This window comes from Podarcis erhardii, assembly GCF_964252035.2.
Source record: "Podarcis erhardii genome assembly, chromosome: 6".
Lineage (NCBI taxonomy): Eukaryota > Metazoa > Chordata > Lepidosauria > Squamata > Lacertidae > Podarcis > Podarcis erhardii.
Window position 1 is genome coordinate 10,925,228 of NC_138510.1, and position 18,101 is coordinate 10,943,328.

The 18,101-nt window shown below is 46.5% G+C and overlaps 1 protein-coding gene across 1 annotated transcript in view; it reads left to right on the forward strand.

Moving 5' to 3' along the window:
- The window catches only part of LAMA5 (laminin subunit alpha 5), a 195,859-nt gene that overhangs the window by 175,902 nt on the left and 1,856 nt on the right, over positions 1-18,101 (forward strand). The window contains exons 65-79 of the mRNA XM_081868208.1: positions 27-189; positions 824-955; positions 2,933-3,084; positions 4,280-4,412; positions 5,292-5,432; positions 5,912-6,042; positions 6,176-6,343; positions 8,390-8,522; positions 9,828-9,967; positions 10,512-10,701; positions 12,775-12,927; positions 15,238-15,397; positions 15,552-15,682; positions 16,712-16,802; positions 17,802-17,921. Coding sequence (XP_081724334.1) covers positions 27-189; positions 824-955; positions 2,933-3,084; positions 4,280-4,412; positions 5,292-5,432; positions 5,912-6,042; positions 6,176-6,343; positions 8,390-8,522; positions 9,828-9,967; positions 10,512-10,701; positions 12,775-12,927; positions 15,238-15,397; positions 15,552-15,682; positions 16,712-16,802; positions 17,802-17,921 — 2,138 coding nt within the window. The remainder of the gene's footprint in view (positions 1-26; positions 190-823; positions 956-2,932; positions 3,085-4,279; positions 4,413-5,291; positions 5,433-5,911; positions 6,043-6,175; positions 6,344-8,389; positions 8,523-9,827; positions 9,968-10,511; positions 10,702-12,774; positions 12,928-15,237; positions 15,398-15,551; positions 15,683-16,711; positions 16,803-17,801; positions 17,922-18,101) is intronic.

The window sequence follows — 18,101 nt, forward strand, 5'->3', positions numbered from 1 at the left end:
GCTTTTTTACTTCTCCATTCTTTTAGGTCTAAATCAACAGGGGACCCCTGGCTGACCGACGGCTCCTATTTCGACGGCACCGGTTATGCAGAGATCACATTTGAGGGCCAGAGCGGCTCCTTCAAGCGCTTTGAACAAGAAATGCGGCTGGTGTCACACAATGGGATCCTTTTCTTCCTGAAATTTCAGGCAAGCGTTGCTTTGAATTGTTGACCATACTGTGAGGGTGGGGCTTCCCAGCTGAAAGTCCTGTTTGGATTGTGAGTGGTGTTAGATGTAAGTGGAGGGGGAAGTGAATATTGGGGGGGGGAGAATAATAATGCACATGACCTGGCTCAGAGGAAGCATCAGGGAGCAAAATGGGCATCCTCTCTGCACTGGTCACCTCTTGATATCATTGCGCCATAGCCGAGTCCCCAGTTTAGATGGTTTTTTTTTTATATAGCTTACTTAGTGTCATGGTTAATTTACTTGGACCTTCCTGAGGGGGAAACTGCAGCTGAAACCTTAGGACAGAGTTTCCCACACTTGGTCACCAGTTGTGTTTTTGGACTACAATTCCCACCATCCTTAACCTAGCTAAGGATGATGGGAGTTGTAGTCCAAAAACAGCTGGAGACCCAAGTTTGGGAAACCTTGCCCCAGGGGTACACTGTTCTTGGATCTTGTTCTTCTTTCCTTGCTTTTAAAAAATTTTATTTCCCTCTTCCAACAAGTGGAGACCACCTCCTCTTTCCAGGGCAAGAACACTGACCATGTGCCAAGGGGAAGGCAACATTCAGGATCGATAGACTGAAAGGTTCTTCTCGCTTTTCCTCCACAGAGACAGCTGATCTGCTTGGCTGTTCAAGAAGGGAAGCTGGTGCTCTACTATGACTTTGACGGAGGCCTTAAGGTGGCCCAGGCCTCCAAGGAACCTGCTGCACTGGTAGCCAGCAGCAATACAGATAAAGTGGTAAGGCGGAAAGAGACCTCTGTACTTGGATTAGGCTAGGGGAGGGTCTCACACGCCCTTTCCCAGAGGGTCCCAGGGCAGGGGGCAGAAAGCCACACCATAAAGCTCCAGCTCCCTCACTGCCTTTGTGGTTTAGGAACTGGGCTTTTTGCATTTTCCATGCAGTGACCTATTTGCGGCATCGTAGAATGATTGTGGGCTATTCCCACCAGCCACCAAGATCCTGGTCTTCAAAACTATTCTGATTCTTGACCAGGCATCTTGTTGGCTATTGTTCACTGGAAGACGCCTTTGGGAATATAATGGAGAGGAATGTTCAGTGCTGGCTCATCCTCTTGGCTCAGGAAACTTGCTTGAGGACAATGTTTCAACTTCTGTATTGCTTATTAGAACAAAAAAAGGTACCTGAGCAGTTTACTGAACAAAATCTAGAAATGAACAACGTGAAAATTTAAAATATAACTTAATCAGGTCTTTTATATCAAAAAAGAACCACCTGCAACCCATGCTTTTATTTAAAATGCTAAAATAACATGGCTTGGTAGGCTAGATGAAACAAAAGGCTTTTAGCTGGTGATGAAAACAGTAGAGTAAAGGCACCTGCCTGAAATAAACGGGGCAGCGAGTTCCAAAGATGGGTTTAGCCACACCAAAGGATCCACTTCATACAAAAGCAGAAGGAGCTTTGTGCGTCACTTGCAACAGCCAGTCCTACATATCTAAGCAGCCAAGTGAGTGCTTAGGGAAGCTTTTAATGTTTGATGCATTACTGTATTTTAATATTTTGTTGGAAGCCACCCAGAGTGGCTGGGGAAGCCTAGCCAGATGGACGGGGTTTAAATATATTATTATTATTATTATTATTATTATTATTATTATTATTATTATTAATTACCACAGAGGGGAGGCATTCCTTCTGGAAAACTGGCCACAAGCTCTTAAAGGCTTTGTTTACTATCATGTTGAACTTATCCAGGTCACAAATCGATGGCCAGTGCAGATCTCTGAGTAGGGATGTTACCTGCTTGGACTCAGGGGTCAGGCTCCCATCAGCCATTGTGCCACAGAAGTCTTGCCTTAGGTAGCCGGGGCGCTTGCTGTCACAGCCACCCAGGTGGGTCCCAGCTCACGAGAGACCTTACTCCGTTATAGTTTACTTACAGGAAAAGTTTATTGAAGATAATTGTTTCTTTCACAGTTCAGCATTGTGGCTGTACGTCTGTCACGTCAGACCGCCGAAGTCCCCCTCTGACTCCTCCCCTCCTCCACACCAACTTAATAGCCTGGCTCTAGACCACCTCTTCCTCTCCTTTCTTTTCCGCAGGGTCTTTCTGCCCCCCTGGGTTCTCTCTTTCCGGGATTCGCCTGAGGCTGAATCCTCTGCCGCCTCCTGCCCCCTCCTTCTGGCTTTGGGGCCGGGCTCCTCCTCTGAACTTTCCCCACTTCCGCGCGCCTCTATGTTTGAACTTGGCGCGCGTACGTTGCTTTTGACCTTTCCTTCGTCCTCTATACTGCCCCCTGTTCCACTCTCTACCCTTTCCGGCTGAACACCTTGCTCCAACCCCCTCTCTCTGTTTTCTCCTGTTCCTCCTCCCTCCGAGAGGCTGACAACTCCACCCCCTTTACTCCGTTCCGGCTGAGACCCCTCTGACAGCGTCTGTGCTTCACTGGGCTTTCTCCCCTCCTTTCCTGACTTTCCACAGCTTCTCTCTTCTCCTGCTTTTCGCCTGATCATGCTAGCTCCCTTTTGGGAATCCTCTGACTCACTGCTTAGGCTCATAGATTCCCTTCGAATTCCGTCATCTTCTTCCTCGTCTCTCTCTCTCTCCTCCCACTCGCTTTCCGTCTCCTCTGCCATCTCCTCACTTCTCCCAGAAACCCTGACACTTGCCTTCCAACTTCTTTGGGGACAAGTGACCCCTAGTTCCAGCGGACATTACCCATCTTGTTTGGTTTGGTTTTTTTGTCCGATTCCAGATCCAAATATTCCTCCACAAAATGGGTTCCAAGGACCGCGTTTTGGTGCGCCTGGAGCAGTCGACCGTCTTCAATGTGGAGCAGGAGAACAAGCTGCAGAGTGCCACTTCCTACTTCCTGGGTGGTGCGCCCATCTCCATTCTGCCCGAAAGGTAAGGCTTTTGTGTCATTCAGTATACCTGAAGGAGCGTCTCCACCCCCATCGTTCTACCCAGACACTAAGGTCCAGCTCTGAGGGCTTTCTGGCGGTTCCCTCGCTGAGAGAAGCCAAGTTACAGGGAACCAGGCAGAGGGCCTTCTTGGTAGTGGCCCCCGCCCTGTGGAATGCCCTTCCACCAGATGTCAAAGAGAACAACAACTACCAGACTTTTAGAAGACATCTGAAGGCAGCCCTGTTTAGGGAAGCTTTTAATGTTTAATAGACTATTGTATTTTAATATTCTGTTGGAAGCCACCCAGAGTGGCTGGGGAGGCCCGGCCAGATGGGCAAGGTATACTTAATAAATTATTATTATTATTATTATTATTATTATTATTATTATTATTATTATTATTATTATTCAGCTCCCGGGGTACGCTTACGTTTCCTCTCTTCTGTCTTTGTCATCGTGTTTCCTTATGAGGACCACACTTTCATGCTCAGCACAAATGTACTGATGCTGAATTGTGGGTGTTTCTTCCCTCGCCCCCCCCCAAAAAAAACAACCTGATAGCCCTGATCAGAAATGATGTCTTCGTGTACAGCATTGCAGAGGCCTCTGGGTCAGACCACGATTTACAATCCCTAATAATAATAATAATAATAATAATAATAATTTTTATTTATACCCTGCCCTCCCCAGCCACGGCCGGGCTCAGGGCGGCTAACAAGCAATAATAAAAACAAGTTGAATGAATACAACTTAAAAACAAAATTAAAATAGGGTGTTTGGTTTTGCAAAGTGCTTATGGGAGGCAGGGATACGGTTTTACATCAGCTTACAAAAACCCCAAAACCACAGACCCTGTTTTGGGGTTCAGCATCTGATTTTGCAGTTTTCTCCAGGTCCGTTATTGCAGCTGTGAGATTTGGCTAAAGAGGAGCTTGGGTTGTGCTTGCCATGTTCACAGTAGACACATTGAAACTGAGGGACAGAACTAAATTGGGTCCATCAATTTCAGTGGGTCTGTTCTAAGTCGGACTTGGTTGCTTGCAATTCTCGGGTTCAGCAGCTTTCTTTATGCATCCTCCGCCTCCTTCAACTCTCTCTGCCATCAGACATTTTGTATGGAATCCCATACAAGCTCGTAGAGAGCCAAAACCGCTTCCCTCCCCACCCCACTTTTTCAGTATGACTTTTTTTTCAGCCTGAAGAAAATATTCCCCAAAGGCGGATCCATCCGTGGCTGCATGAAAGGATTGAAGGCTCTTGGAAAATACGTTGACTTAAAACGTATGAACACCACGGGAGTGAGTTACGGCTGTACTTCAGACCTCCTGGTGAGTAGGACATGTTCGGCCTGTTTGCTGTGCTAGACCAAAAGAATCGCACCATTACTGGCAGAATCCGAGACCAGGGAGAAGAGTCGGTGGAAGAAGATTAGAAGAAATTTAAAGTTTATTTACAGAAACATTGTAAAATTAAGGAATGTTAGAAGGAGGCTGGAATGAAGTTATGTTCCCTATAGCGGAAATATTATAAAGGATTAAGTAAAAATAGATTGTTAATGGATGAAAGGAGGAAAGGTAAAGTTACATTATATTAAGATAAATTATAGGATAAAAATTGGGAAAGTTGGAAAGGATTTGCTGAAATAGCTAACCGAACTAGAATACAAAAAAAGGGAGGTGCGAGGAGGTCAAGGAAACAAGTAAATGAAAGATAAGTTATGGGAAGGTTCGTTGTGTTTTTTAATTGTTTCTATTTCTCTGTTTTTCTGGTTTTTATAAAAAAAATTTCCTATCCTCCTCTTTTTTTATTGTGATGTGTTGTTAAGTTTTTGTTTAACTTGGAATTATCTCTTTTTCCTTTTGTAACATTTAAAACTTTAATAAATATTATTTTTTTAAAAAAAAAGAATTGCACCATTTTAAGTGGAGGTTCACACCTGCCTGAGATTCAATATTGTTTTGACATATGTGGTTTTTTTTATTGCTTATCATTTTGGGGTGGGAAGCAATTCAGACATGAAAATAAATCAGACATTCAGCCGTGCTCAGCCCTATGTCCCTGGGAAGCTCAAAAGCAGGGCTGAGAATGGAAGAATGCTTCTGTCAGGTACATTGGAAGGGACTTCCCCATATATGTGTCTACTCAGGGGCAAGTCTCATTGCTGCATGGGTTCTATCGGTATTGCAATCACTCTCTCCCCTTTGCAGGTGGCTCGCTCGGTTAAACTTCACGGCCACGGCTTCTTGACGATGTTGCTGCAGGATGTGCCCTCTTTGCAAGATTTCTACACTGGTTTCAGCTTCCGCACCACCCAAAGCCGTGGCTTGATGTTCCACCATGCGACAGAGGTATGCCCTTCCTCTTGGCTGATGTCCCACTATAGCACCCATCAACTCTCCTAAGTGGCTGATGGGCACGAATCGTTCCTAGCACTTCCTTCCTCCCACTGAGAACCAGTGTTAAGAGAACATTTAAGTGTCATGGAAGATACATGCCCTATTCTTTCCCTTTGTTAGATGCTCCACGATTTGTGTCTTCTTGGCGCAACGGGTGACCTCTGAAAGCTTGACTGCCACCTGTATTCCCAAGGGAGGAATGTTTTCTATTTCCTACTCAGTTGCTCAAAGCTCTGGCTGGATCTTCTTCAGGCTTTGTCTGTTGTGAGAAAAGTGTTAATTTGGGTGCCTTTGTGTTCTGTATGCTCTGGAGCAGAAAGACACATTGCTGCACCTGGAACCTCATTTCACCCTTGATATGGTGAAATTGCTCTGAGCTTGCTGAAGGTCTGTGACACACACACAAATTATTCTCCTCTTTGTCTTTCTAGGAGGGTACCTGCCAGGTCTCCTTGCAGAATGGCAGAGTGGCCGTTAGCGTCCTCTCTACAGAGCTCACCACCAAGAACGCATATGCAGATGACACAAGCCACTATGTCGCTATCTACAGTGACTCCGCAGGGTATACCTTTCAGAGCCACCCTTTTCTTCTGCATGTTGGTTCATTGCACACACACCCCTTCCCCAGCACAGGGGAGGAGGGACTGGCACAAACGAATCATGTCTCCTTGAAAGAAAATGTGTTTCCATTCCAGAGTCCGGCTTTATGTTGACGATCAGCTTCAAGGAACCCAACCAGGGTCTGATCGCCACAGGAGGCAGAAGCGGCAAGATGAGTTGGCTGTCTTTCAGCTAGGAGGCATGCCTGAAGCCGGCGAAATCAGCAACCTCACAGGGTGCATTGGGAACGTCTTTGTCAGGAGGTGAGTCTTGTGTTCCTCTCATACACAGGAAGAGTGGTTCCCCAGGAGGAGTGATTAGCAGTCATGGTGTGGAAAGTGGGGCTCCACCGGCTGCACTGACATCTTGCAATAAAGGGTTGGGCAGGAAGCACGGTGGCAAGGATGGGGACGCATCTGCACCCACGGCCATCAAGGGAGAAAATGTGGGTTTGCATTCTTTCGAGGCTTCTGGATAACCTGAAGGAAACAGCAAACGTGGGAAAGAGGCTAGGGAACAAGGTGAGAGAGGCATGGCGAGGAACTAATTAATCTACCCTCATTAAAGCCCTGTGAAGATTGAAAAGAGCAGTCTGAGTGAAGAAACTGCCTGCGAAGAATGAATAATGTGGTCTCTTGGAAACAATTAAAATTCTCTGATACCTAAGTGGGCTGGGGAGGGTTACTTTGGGCAAAAGCAATAGATTGAGACTGAGGCTACGTAAAGGCAAAAGATTAAGCAACCAGAAGATATGACAATGCAAGTTCGAAGGGAGCAAAGGTGACGGCCATGAGCCAATCAGGACAGGGTATCCAAAGTCCACATTATATTTGGGCTCAAGTGCCAGTGAGGTTCTGTTCAAAACCGAGGTGCAGGAAGCTGTTCTTAGAAGAGCAAACAGCTGTTTATTAGGTTACCAGTGGGACAGTGCCAGTTGGAAAGGGGGCTTTTGCCTCCCCAGGGCTAATGAATGACCAAATGCATGTTCTTGTTGGCAGCTGGCAAATAGATGAGGTGCCTAGCTGTGCATCAGCACACCTCTAGAACTCTTTCCCCTCTCAGATCCAGGTAGGTAGCCGTGTTGGTCTGATGCAGTCAAAATAAATAAAAAATAAAATGTCCAGTAGCACCTTAGAGATCAACTTAGTTGGTCTCTAAGGTGCTACTGGACAATTAAAAAAATATATTATTTATTCTACCTCAGACCCTGAGGGATAATTGGGTCTGCTGTTAATGAGCATAGCAAGTTTATATCAAGCGTAAGCCAAAGTTTGCTTCCTCTGTGTACTTATCTAAGATTCCCCTGTTGCACACCAACCTGTGGAAGAACGCCAAAGGAGTCAGGGAGTTCAGCCGCACTGCAGAACTTAATTAACTTCATTAATGGCAAATGCCTGCCCTCTTGTTCACTTTGCAGTGCCACCAGTAGCATCCAACCATAGCTGGCTAGTCCGAGGATTTGTCCAGCGTTGCTATCCAGGCATCCTAAAATGCACCTCTGTGTTACACTACTGACTCTATAATCAGTTTTCACTGCAATCATTCCATTTTGAATTCACACATCTTGATGGCTTTGAATTTCAGCTGGAAGCTGAAATAAAGCATAACCTTCTTTTAAAGCAACAATATTGATTTGGACTAAATAAACCATGGCAAGTTGGGCATTCTTGCTGGTTACAATTCTTCAGATCAGGACTGATGCCACGTCTGTACTTGGGTGTTGCCTGCTGAGTTCACCATTCATCTGCATTGAAGGTTCCATACTTTAGCATGCACCTGCTTAGGAATTGCTGCACTTCATCATGTGGGAATTGGCAGCAGTGCAACACACACACACACACACACACACACACACACACACACAGGGCTCTGATGGGGTAAAACTCCTTGCTCCAAGACATGAGCCTTGTTCTCCCTCATGTGGCCTAACTGTGCAAATACACAGATCCTGGATCCTCTAAACAGGTTGTGTTGCTGTTGTCAAAAGTAAAATTAAATATAACATTTGGGGCTCAGGAATGAGAACGAAGATGCAGACCTAAGATGATGCCAGGCAGGAACAGAGCAGGCGCAGTCTACAGTGTCCTTGAAGATCAGCTGCAGGCAGATACAATATTGCGGGTTAATGAAATAAGTGGGATTTGGTTGTTGTCCATACATGACAAGGACAATTAATCAACAAGGATCTGAGAGTTGCTTTGCTTCCAGGATGGGCTAATATAGTCAGAAAGGCCTCTCTGCCAGCTTCTTGCCATCTGGCTGTGGTCCTGGCTGAACAGCTGCTGAGCTCCTTTCCCTTTCTGCAATAGGAAATCAGACCCGCAGATGGTCGTGGACCTGCAGCAGAGCACCAAGAATGTCAACGTGACCATGAACTGCCCCAGGGATCGGCAGCCCCAGCAGATGAGGGCATCAGAGAAGAAGGGCAAGTGGAAACCAAAGGTGATGGAAATTGTTGCAGCTGCCCTTTCTGCTCCTTTTGGCTTTATCTACAGATGCAGTAGCCGTTAACTATAGGGACAGGGACAAGAGGTCCAGCCTGCAGCCTGTGCTTCATTTTGTTCTGAAATAGTCAGAAGCACCCAGGGAAATGTTCAGAGCAGCTCTTCCCCACTGCCTGTTAGGCCCGTTGCCCAAGCAATGACTCCTGTGTGTGGATTTCCCTTATTTTGGTTTCACAAAAGCGCATCCGTTCCACCCACAGAAGAAGTCAATACGAGAATGTGCTGCTTGGGAAGATGGCTTCTTTTGAGCTGCCCTCCCCTTTCTGGCAAGCATGCACTGTGTTCACACATGAGAGCCCCTGGACAACCCTCAATCAAGGTTTGGCTCAGGGTGAGGGATTCAAGAGAGCAGCACCAAACTTAGTGAAACACCTACAAACTTAGTAGGTTTGTACCTACAAGAATTTCAGAAACAGCTTACAGTATGAGCACCCCCCAATGCATTAAAAAGTTCATGTGTGGGCATAATTGCATGTGCTAACTCTATCGCTGGGATGCGGGTGGTGCTGTGGGTTAAACCACAGAGCCTAGGACTTGCCGATCGGAAGGTCAGCGGTTCGAATCCCCGCGACGGTGTGAGCTGCCGTTACGCGGTCCCTGCTCCTGCCAACCTAGCAGTTCGAAAGCACGTCAAAGTGCAAGTAGATAAATAGGTACCGCTCCAGTGGGGAGGTAAACAGCGTTTCTGTGCACTGTTCTGGTTCACCAGAAGCGGCTTAGTCATGCTGGCCACATGACCCGGAAGCTGTACACCGGCTCCCTCGGTCAATAAAGCGAAATGAGCGCCGCAACCCCAGAGTCAGTCACAACTGAACCTAATGGTCAGGGGTACCTTTAGCTTTACCTCTACTGCTGCTTGCCTCAAACACCTTATGCCTGTATGCATCCTTTTGAATGCACTAAGTGAGCTATTTTTCTAGAAAAAGGGGTGCCAGAATTCACCATGAACGCCTCCCTTCTTTTCTTATAATGGCAATGATGCTCACCTGAGAGGTGCCGAAACTGAGTTCCGGCGAGTTCCAGCTGAAAAAAAGCCCTGCATGTAACTTTGTCTCCTCTGCAGTGCCACCCATTTGGGGGCAGGGGTAGTATTGTGAATCGTAGCCATTCATGTCACCTGCTACTTGTAAGATTAGGATTCATTTTCTCCTTGAGTTTTGAAGCCAGGTGAGAGTCTTAAGGAGGAAGCCACATGCCGCATGTTTTCTTTATGGAGAATGAATTCTGAATCATTTCCCCGCAGGTGCCAAGCAAGACAATGCTGAGAGATATGAGCTGCCGGTTACCCAAACACCCCCAAGCCTTTAAGAATGCTTTCCAGTTTGGTGCGTACCCAGGGAGCCGCATGGAATTTGACGACATTCCAGCAACATTCCACCAAAAGTAAGGGGGGGGGGAAGCAAGTAGTTTTTCTGTTCCCTTCTTATTTAAGAAGTGCTATCCTACTTTCCAACATAAAAATAGAAAACTGAAAAACCTGAGAAATGTGTCTGGCTTAATGGTTCCTATCATCACAGGGACTCTGGATTAGGGTCCCCTGACTCAAAACCACTTTTGTGTTGGGCTGCAGTGGGTTCTGTGAGGTACTAAAACATGAGAAAACTCCTCTGTGGGGGGGGGTGGGGGGGTGTGGATGTGGGTGCATTTCTGGTTGTAAGTGATCTTACAACCTGAAAAGCTATTAACACTTTGCAAAGACTGCAGCCAAGATGGCAACAAATCCCCTTTTCTTGTTAAGAAATCATTGGAATGACGTGGAGCTTACTGAAGGCAGGTGTTCTTAACAGTTGCCTCCTTCTCCAGAGTGTCATAAAGAAACCGTATGGATCCCCAGAGGACACTTCCTGAAATGGGAGTTGAGAAGGCGAGGCAGCAGCTGCGGGCAGAATGTGCTCATTAATGGCCTCCAACCCTTCTTTTTCTGCAGGTTTCACTTCTCCATGGAGGTCAGACTGAACTCATCCAACGGCCTCCTCTTTTACATGGCCAATGAATCTCTGGGCTCCTTCTTCTCCCTCTTTGTCTCCAGCGGCCGCTTTGTGCTCTTGGCTGATATCAGCGGAAGGAAACTGAGAGTCAGGAGCAAAGAAAAGTACCATGATGGAAGGTGGCACACAGTAAGGAGCGGAGACTGGGATGGGGACACTGCCTTGCCTGGGCCAGGGGCTGCCATTTTGAATGTGTTTCCACATGTATGAAAGTACACCAGATTATCCTTGCTATCCTATCCCACAGTTGCCTACTTTTTCATTGGACTAAGCATCAGTCAGATAATTTGGTAGGGATCATTTCACCATAAAGAGCGTAAAACAAGGAGGCATTATGTATTGCATGAGGGATGTGGGTGGTGCTGTGGTTTAAACCACTGTGCCGCTTGGACTTGCTGATCGGAAGGTTGGCGGTTCGAGGCCCCATGACGGGGTGAGCTCCCATTGTTCGGTCCCTGCTCCTGCCAGCCTAGCAGTTCGAAAGCATGCAGTGCAAGTAGATAACTAGGTGCCGCTCCGGTGGGAAGGTAAATAGCGTTTCCATGCGCAGCTCTAGCATCACCAGAAGTGGCTTAGTCATGCTGGCCACATGACCCGGAAAAACTGTCTGCGGAAGCGGACAAATGCCAGCTCCCTCGGCCTGTAAAGCAAGATGAGCACCGCAACCCCATAGTCATTCGCAACTGGGCTTAACTGAAGGGGTTCCTTTACCTTTACGTTTATGTATTGTTTTCATGCATTGGGTAGACAGTCTGATGGATTCAGCACACCCCTCGGAGTACATTTACTCCCTTCATGAACATTTGAATAAGGCTTTTAGAAACATGAAATGTAAAAGTTAGTGACTTAAGGGTGGCATTTGATGCCAGTCCTACTCAGAGTAGACCCATTGAAATTAAAGAACACAGCCAATGAATTTCAATAGGGAAACTCTGAGTAAAACAAGACCCTTACTTGTTTAGATTGGTTTCATTCCTAATATACTCGTTCCAGAAAAACCGTCCCAATAGAACTTTGTGAATTTCCACAAATTGACATTTCCACAAATATAATGAGTCAAAAATGCACAGTCCTTTGTCTGAGGAAACAATGGTTGCCAATCTCCTGGTGAGAGCCACATCCTCTAATCCTGGCGGACTTGGCTGGGGGCTATGCTGTTAGCTTGAGAATGATGTTGTGCAACTGGGATTGCTGAGGAGTTTAGGGCCACTTTGCAAATGAGATTCTGTCCCTGGTGGAAATCTAAAAATACATGAATGGTGGGGGAGGGGGAGAAACCCACATACTTAGGCTACAACTATGCCAACAGCTGCATTCATAAGAGTGTCAGAACTGGCTGCACCTGAGTGAATAGTGCCAACTGCCTGTGGAATGAGCCTTATCTGACTGTAGAATAGAAATCTCAAGAAGCCTTATTTGAGCCAGGTGAAAGAGTAGATGTAAAGCTGGAAGAGGAAATACAAGAAGACAGCCAAAGGCCATCTCTGAAAAACTATAGCAATAAAAGCTTAATTACAGGCAGGTAGCCGTGTCGGTCTGCCGTAGTTGAAACAAAATAAAAAAAATCCTTCCAGTAGCACCTTAGAGACCAACTAAGTTTGTTCTTGGTATGAGCTTTCGTGGTATCTGAAGAAGTGTGCATGCACACGAAAGCTCATACCAATAACAAACTTAGTTGGTCTCTAAGGTGCTACTGGAAGGATTTTTTTTTATTTTGTTTCAATAAAAGCTTGCTAGTAAATATAAATCAGTGTAGCCCCAGTTGAATGAAGTGCTGAATGGACTCAGACCTTAGACAATCCATATTTATTTTTCCCTGTGCTTGGGACTTGCAGATGAACCTGGGGGAAACTCGTTGTTTCTTGGCCTCCATTTCCCCTCTGTAAAAAAGGGGATTGCAGTAAAATGTTTATTGTAAGACTGCACATGCTTAGTGCAGATACCCAAGGTGACCTTGCCAAGATTGTATCACGTTAAATCAAAGATGGCCTTTCAGATTTTGTCCCGATTCCAACTCACGTCAGCCCCAGCCAGCATGGCCAATGGCCAGAGATGAAGGTTGGTTGCAGTCCATCTGCACTTGAGGGGCCACAGGTTTAACCCCCCACCCCAGCATTAAAGTAAACAAGCTCTTGAGTGTCATAGACTGGTAAAAATGCCAAGAACCAAGCAGCTCTGATGTGCACCTCTTGCAATTTTCAGGTCTTCTACAGCAGAGACAGAAGCAGAGTCCAGCTCATCATCAATGGATTGAGAGCCCAGGAGAAGTCCCTGCCTATTGCTGGAGACTTCTGGATCCCTGGTCCTTTTTACGTTGGAGGGGCCCCTGTGGAGAAAGCCAAGGCGCATATACCAGTAAGGATCCCATGAACGTCATAGAACGTCCAACTGTTTGCCCATTTATTGTCTATCCTGGAAACAGCTCTCCAGCATCTTGGGGACAGATTGTCTACATGCAAAGCACATACTGTGCCTCTGACCTTGATCCTTTCCCCATTCAACACCTGGAGGATTTGTAGAAAGTACAGTGGTATCTTGAGTTACAAACACTTCAGGTTACATAACACATAACACCGGTCTTGAAAGACCTACATTGGCTCCCAGTACGTTTCAAAGTATTGGTGTTGACCTTTAAAGCCCTAAACGGCCTCGGCCCAGTATACCTGAAGGAGCATCTCCACCCCCATCGTTCTGCCCGGATGCTGAGGTCCAGCTCCGAGGGCCTTCTGGCGGTTCCCTCATTGTGAGAAGCAAAGCTACAGGGAACCAGGCAGAGGGCCTTCTCGGCAGTGGCACCCGCCCTGTGGAAAGCCCTCCCATCAGATGTCAAAGAGATAAACAACTACTTGACATTCAGAAGACATCTTAAGGCAGCCCTGTTCAGGGAAGTTTTTAATGTGTGGCATCTTAGTGTATTTTTTGTCTTTGTGGAAGCTGCCCAGAGTGGCTGGGGAAACCCAGCCAAATGGGCGGGGTACAAATAATAAATTATTATTATTATTATTATTATTATTATTATTATTATTATTATTATTACAAACTCCACTAACCTAGAAGAGTTACCTCGAGTTGAGAACTTTGCTCCAGGATGCTGCTGTGTGCCGGCAGAAATCGTGTGCCGGCAGCACAGCAGCAGCAAGAGGCCCCATTAGCGAAAGCATGCCTCTAGTTAAGAACAGTTTCAGGTTAAGAACGGATCTCCGGAACGAATTAAGTTCATAACTAGAGGTACCACTGTATTTGTAGATAGTATTATGCGTGGTACATACCACTGAGGATGGGTCTGGAGGATATATTCTGAAAACACACCCTCCAAGGACACATTTTACAAAACAAATTCCCTGGGATGTTAGGAGAGAGAGGCATCACGTACACTGGTCCCCTCTGAAAGTGCTGCAAGGCAGCCTTGGTGCCATTGGTCAGGAGGGACACCTTTGTTTCTGCCACCACTCTATAGATCAGCACCTTTCAGTAAACAAGAGCTGCATGTCTGGGGACCCTTGTGAGGACCCAGGGAGCAGTTCGTCCCCTGCCCACACGCTGCCTAAGAGCCAGCTGACACTATAGGCAAACTGAAAAATCCCGTACAGATGATGGAGCAGTGGGCCAAGGCATGTACCACCCATAATACAGGTCATAAGGTGGTATGCTCAGTCCTCACAGTCCTTCCTGCTAAATCAGGAGGGTAGCAAGGCTGTGAGAATTCAGACTATTCCCTGAATCACAAAGGTGGGTGTAAGTGTAAGTGGGAGGACACATGCCCACTGTCCCCCCCTCCCCCCTTCCAGTTTGTTGTGTCTGCAAACTGGTCCTTTGGTGCCACCGGTAACAGTTATGTAAACATGCAGAGGAGTTCCAGGGTTACATCTTGCACCAGTGACTAAAAGCCGTCAGCATCTACAAGAGGGGCCTTTTTCTGAGCAAGGGCTGAATCTCCTGGTAGCAAACCTTCTAGGGGCTGCATGCCCTTTAAAGGCAATGCCAGAAGCAAAAGTGGGCAAAGAAGTGGATGTGGCTCTGTATTTTTGTACAGGTGGCATCCTTCCACCCACAAAAGGCAGAACTTCCAACATAAACACACCCACCCTTTCCATCCTCTGTCCAGTAAACCAAGAAGCATTATCACAATTCTGAGACACAATCCAGGCAGGAGAAAACACCCAAGGATGGCCTAGGGCGGGGCCAGTGAGGAGGTGTAGCCTAGGAAGAGTCCCAAGGGCCAGATATAACAGTCTGGAGGGCCACATTCAGCCCCCAGGTCTGAGGCTCCCCATCTTCTCCAAAACAAAAATATATACAGTGGTACCTCGGGTTACATACGCTTCAGGTTACAGACTCCGCTAACCCAGAAATAGTGCTTCAGGTTAAGAACTTTGCTTCAGGATGAGAACAGAAATCGTGCTCCGGCGACGCAGCATCAGCGGGAGGCCCCATTAGCTAAAGTGGTGCTTCAGGTTAAGAACAGTTTCAGGTTAAGTATGGACCTCCAGAACGAATTAAGTACTTAACCCAAGGTACCACTGTATATACAGTCTTGTTGGGAATACAAAGTTGCTGAGCACTAAGAATGAAAGCCTGCCTTTTGGGCGGCCATTGCCTGGTATGCTAAGTATTCATGTGTTTGGATGCTGGCATTTTCTTCAAAAGATATTTTTCCTTCTTCAGGATGCTTCTGCTACCAGCTTTAAAGGGTGCATCCGGCACTTGAAACTAGACAGGATGCCTCTGGTCTCACCGTCCCGCCTCTTTGGTGTGACCCCTTGTTACGAGGGTCCTTTGGAAAGTGGAACCTTTTTCTCTGCTGATGGTGGATACGTGGCTCTAGGTACTGTATGCATCATCTTTCCTGAGCTTTCTGTACCCTGCTGGACTCCCCCACATGTTCCTCCTAGTTTGGCCAGTACATCCTCTTCTTTCCTAAGGCATAAAGACCCATGCGGTCTCTGTTGCTCTGACAGCTCTTTCTTTTCATCCCCCAGACAGGTCCGTAGCTATTGGGTTGGACTTTGAGTTGATGCTGGAAATACGCCCCCGGAGTGTGTCTGGCTTGGTATTTCACATTGGCACAAGACAAATGAACTACCTCAGGCTGTATACAGACAAGGAAAAGGTAACGTGATCAGACAGCAAGACAAGCACTTCGTATACACTGGAACTAATAACTTGTATGGTCTCTAAAAGGAGCCAGAAGAGAAATTTTAAAAGTCACACCTGCTTGGCTGATCCTGTTAAGACACACAGAGCACAAAAATGTACTGTTAGCCAGCAAGGAAAAAGTAAATGTCTTACTGGCCAGGAGTTGGGGTTAGGGCAGCAGACATTGGAGATTTGGTAAAGATAAAGCAACAGGAACTGTTAACCTTGAGGAGAAATTGAGACTGCTGGATCAGCCATAGCCTTTTGCAAACAAACATCAGGCTTTCCTATGTCTCACAGCTAGGAACCTTGAAAAGCAGAAGTTGAAATTCTCAGGAAGCTGAAGACCTGCTTCGTGAAATCAGAAAGGCAGGGGTCCATATGCTTAATATGCACCTGTTGTTCCATGTGCATAACTGGGGGGAAATGCAGCCGCAACAGGCCATGATCCTGGTTCTAGGAGCCCAGGTTGTTTGTTTCACAGGCTATTTTGCATCTCTCTATTTTGCATGGGAAAAGCTCTTGCTTATAAAGAACATGTGTATTGCTACAAATGTTATCAAGAGGGAAGCTGGTTGTACATGCAGAATTCCGTGAGTTAAATTTGGGGCTGTTGTTTTGCAAACTCATGAATTTGCTTCAGTTCCGTCCCACTAAATGCATTTGCCACCTATAAGGACATGACAACATCTCGAGTGGAACTGTGCAGTTCATTGATCTGATCCAGTAGATTTCAAGGAACCAGCAGCTCATACATCCCTATATTCTGGGCTGTACACTTGGGCATGCATTCAGGGCACCTATACAGCCTTGTACTTGCCTCCAGCTGTGCTTCCAGGAGCAGATCAGCTCAGATTATCACTTGCCAGTCTTCTCACTGGGGAATCTGTGTTCCCAGAGAGAAAGTCACCACTTCAGCTGAACCACGTTTGAAGTATGTTCAGGACTGTCCCCCCCTTCCCATCCTGATGGAAATTCTCTTAATCTTCTCTTTCTGGATTAGGTCACTGTGATTGCAAACACTGGTGCTGGGGAATTTGCCACCTCGGTGACCCAGCCTTCACTCTGCGATGGGCAGTGGCATACGCTAGCAGGTGAGCTCCCTTCCAGCTGTGTGATTTTTTCCTGCTGTGCTCTTTTTTGGTGGTGGGGGGGGGAGGATTAATTGCTTTGAGAACATCACAGCCCAAGCAGCATTCTTCAAAATCCAAGCCGTTCTCTCTCTGTTGTTCTGCTCAAACCGAAGTCAGTATTCTACAGCTGAGAAGCTGCATCTCACCAAACATGTCCTAGGAATTTGCCTTAACAAGCAACCGGATTATTGGTCCAGCAAACTCAGTATTGTCTGCACTGACTGACAGTGCTCTGCAGGGTTTCAGGCAGGAATATTTCCCGGTTCTGCCTGGAGACATGAGATTAAAAGTGGTCTCATCTGCATGCAAAGGATGTGCTTTATCACGGAGTCAAATCCCTTCATAAAATAGGTGTGGATGTTGACTGGTCGAAGTGTATGAAAGAGAGCTAGAGAGAAGGATAGAAATATCCATGCATGTGCCTCCAACACAACCCATTTCCTTCTTTGATGCTGATTAGATTTCATGTGGATCATTAGCAACAGCTACATCTAGGCAGAATACAAAGTACAGTGGTACCTCGGTTTACGAACTCAATCCATTCCGGAAGTCCGTTCTTAAACTGAAACCGTTCTTAAACCAAGATGCGTTTCCCCTAATGAGGTCTCCCGCCGCCAGTGCCCTTCCGTTTGGATTCCTTTCTTAGACCGAGGTAAAGTTTGCAAACCGGGACACTACTTCCGGTTTTGCAGAGTTTGTAAACCGAATCGTTCGTAAACAGGGCTGTTCTTAAACCCAGGTACCACTGTACACTTCTGGAAAAATCCTTCCGGCTATTTGCGCAATTGTTACATGCCCATATGCTAGTCCAAATTGACATGCCTCATTCATTTTAAGTTGTGCTAGACACTGAACCAACTCACCATTGTGTGGGAGCAAGGGCTGCTGCATGCATTGTGAGGGAGGTGAGGTTTCTCAGCATGTCTAGCTCTGACTTAGTTCCTCCCCTCTCTTTGCAAGTAATCAAAAGCAGCAACGTGATTCAGTTAGATGTGGACACAGAGGGAAATTATACCGTGGGACCCAACCAAGCCCATGCTGCTGCCATCAAAGAGAACTTCTACCTCGGTGGAATGCCAGGTGAGATCAAGCACGGATATTTGGGAGGATCCTGCTTACAAACTATTGCAGTTAATTTGTTTAATACCTCCATAGCTCGGCTGGTTCTTCTTGCATTTATGCCCCAGGCTTGAGATTGTCCATCTCTGGCCTCGCACAATGAATTTCAAACTCTTCCCAGGGAATCACATTTGTTTGCCT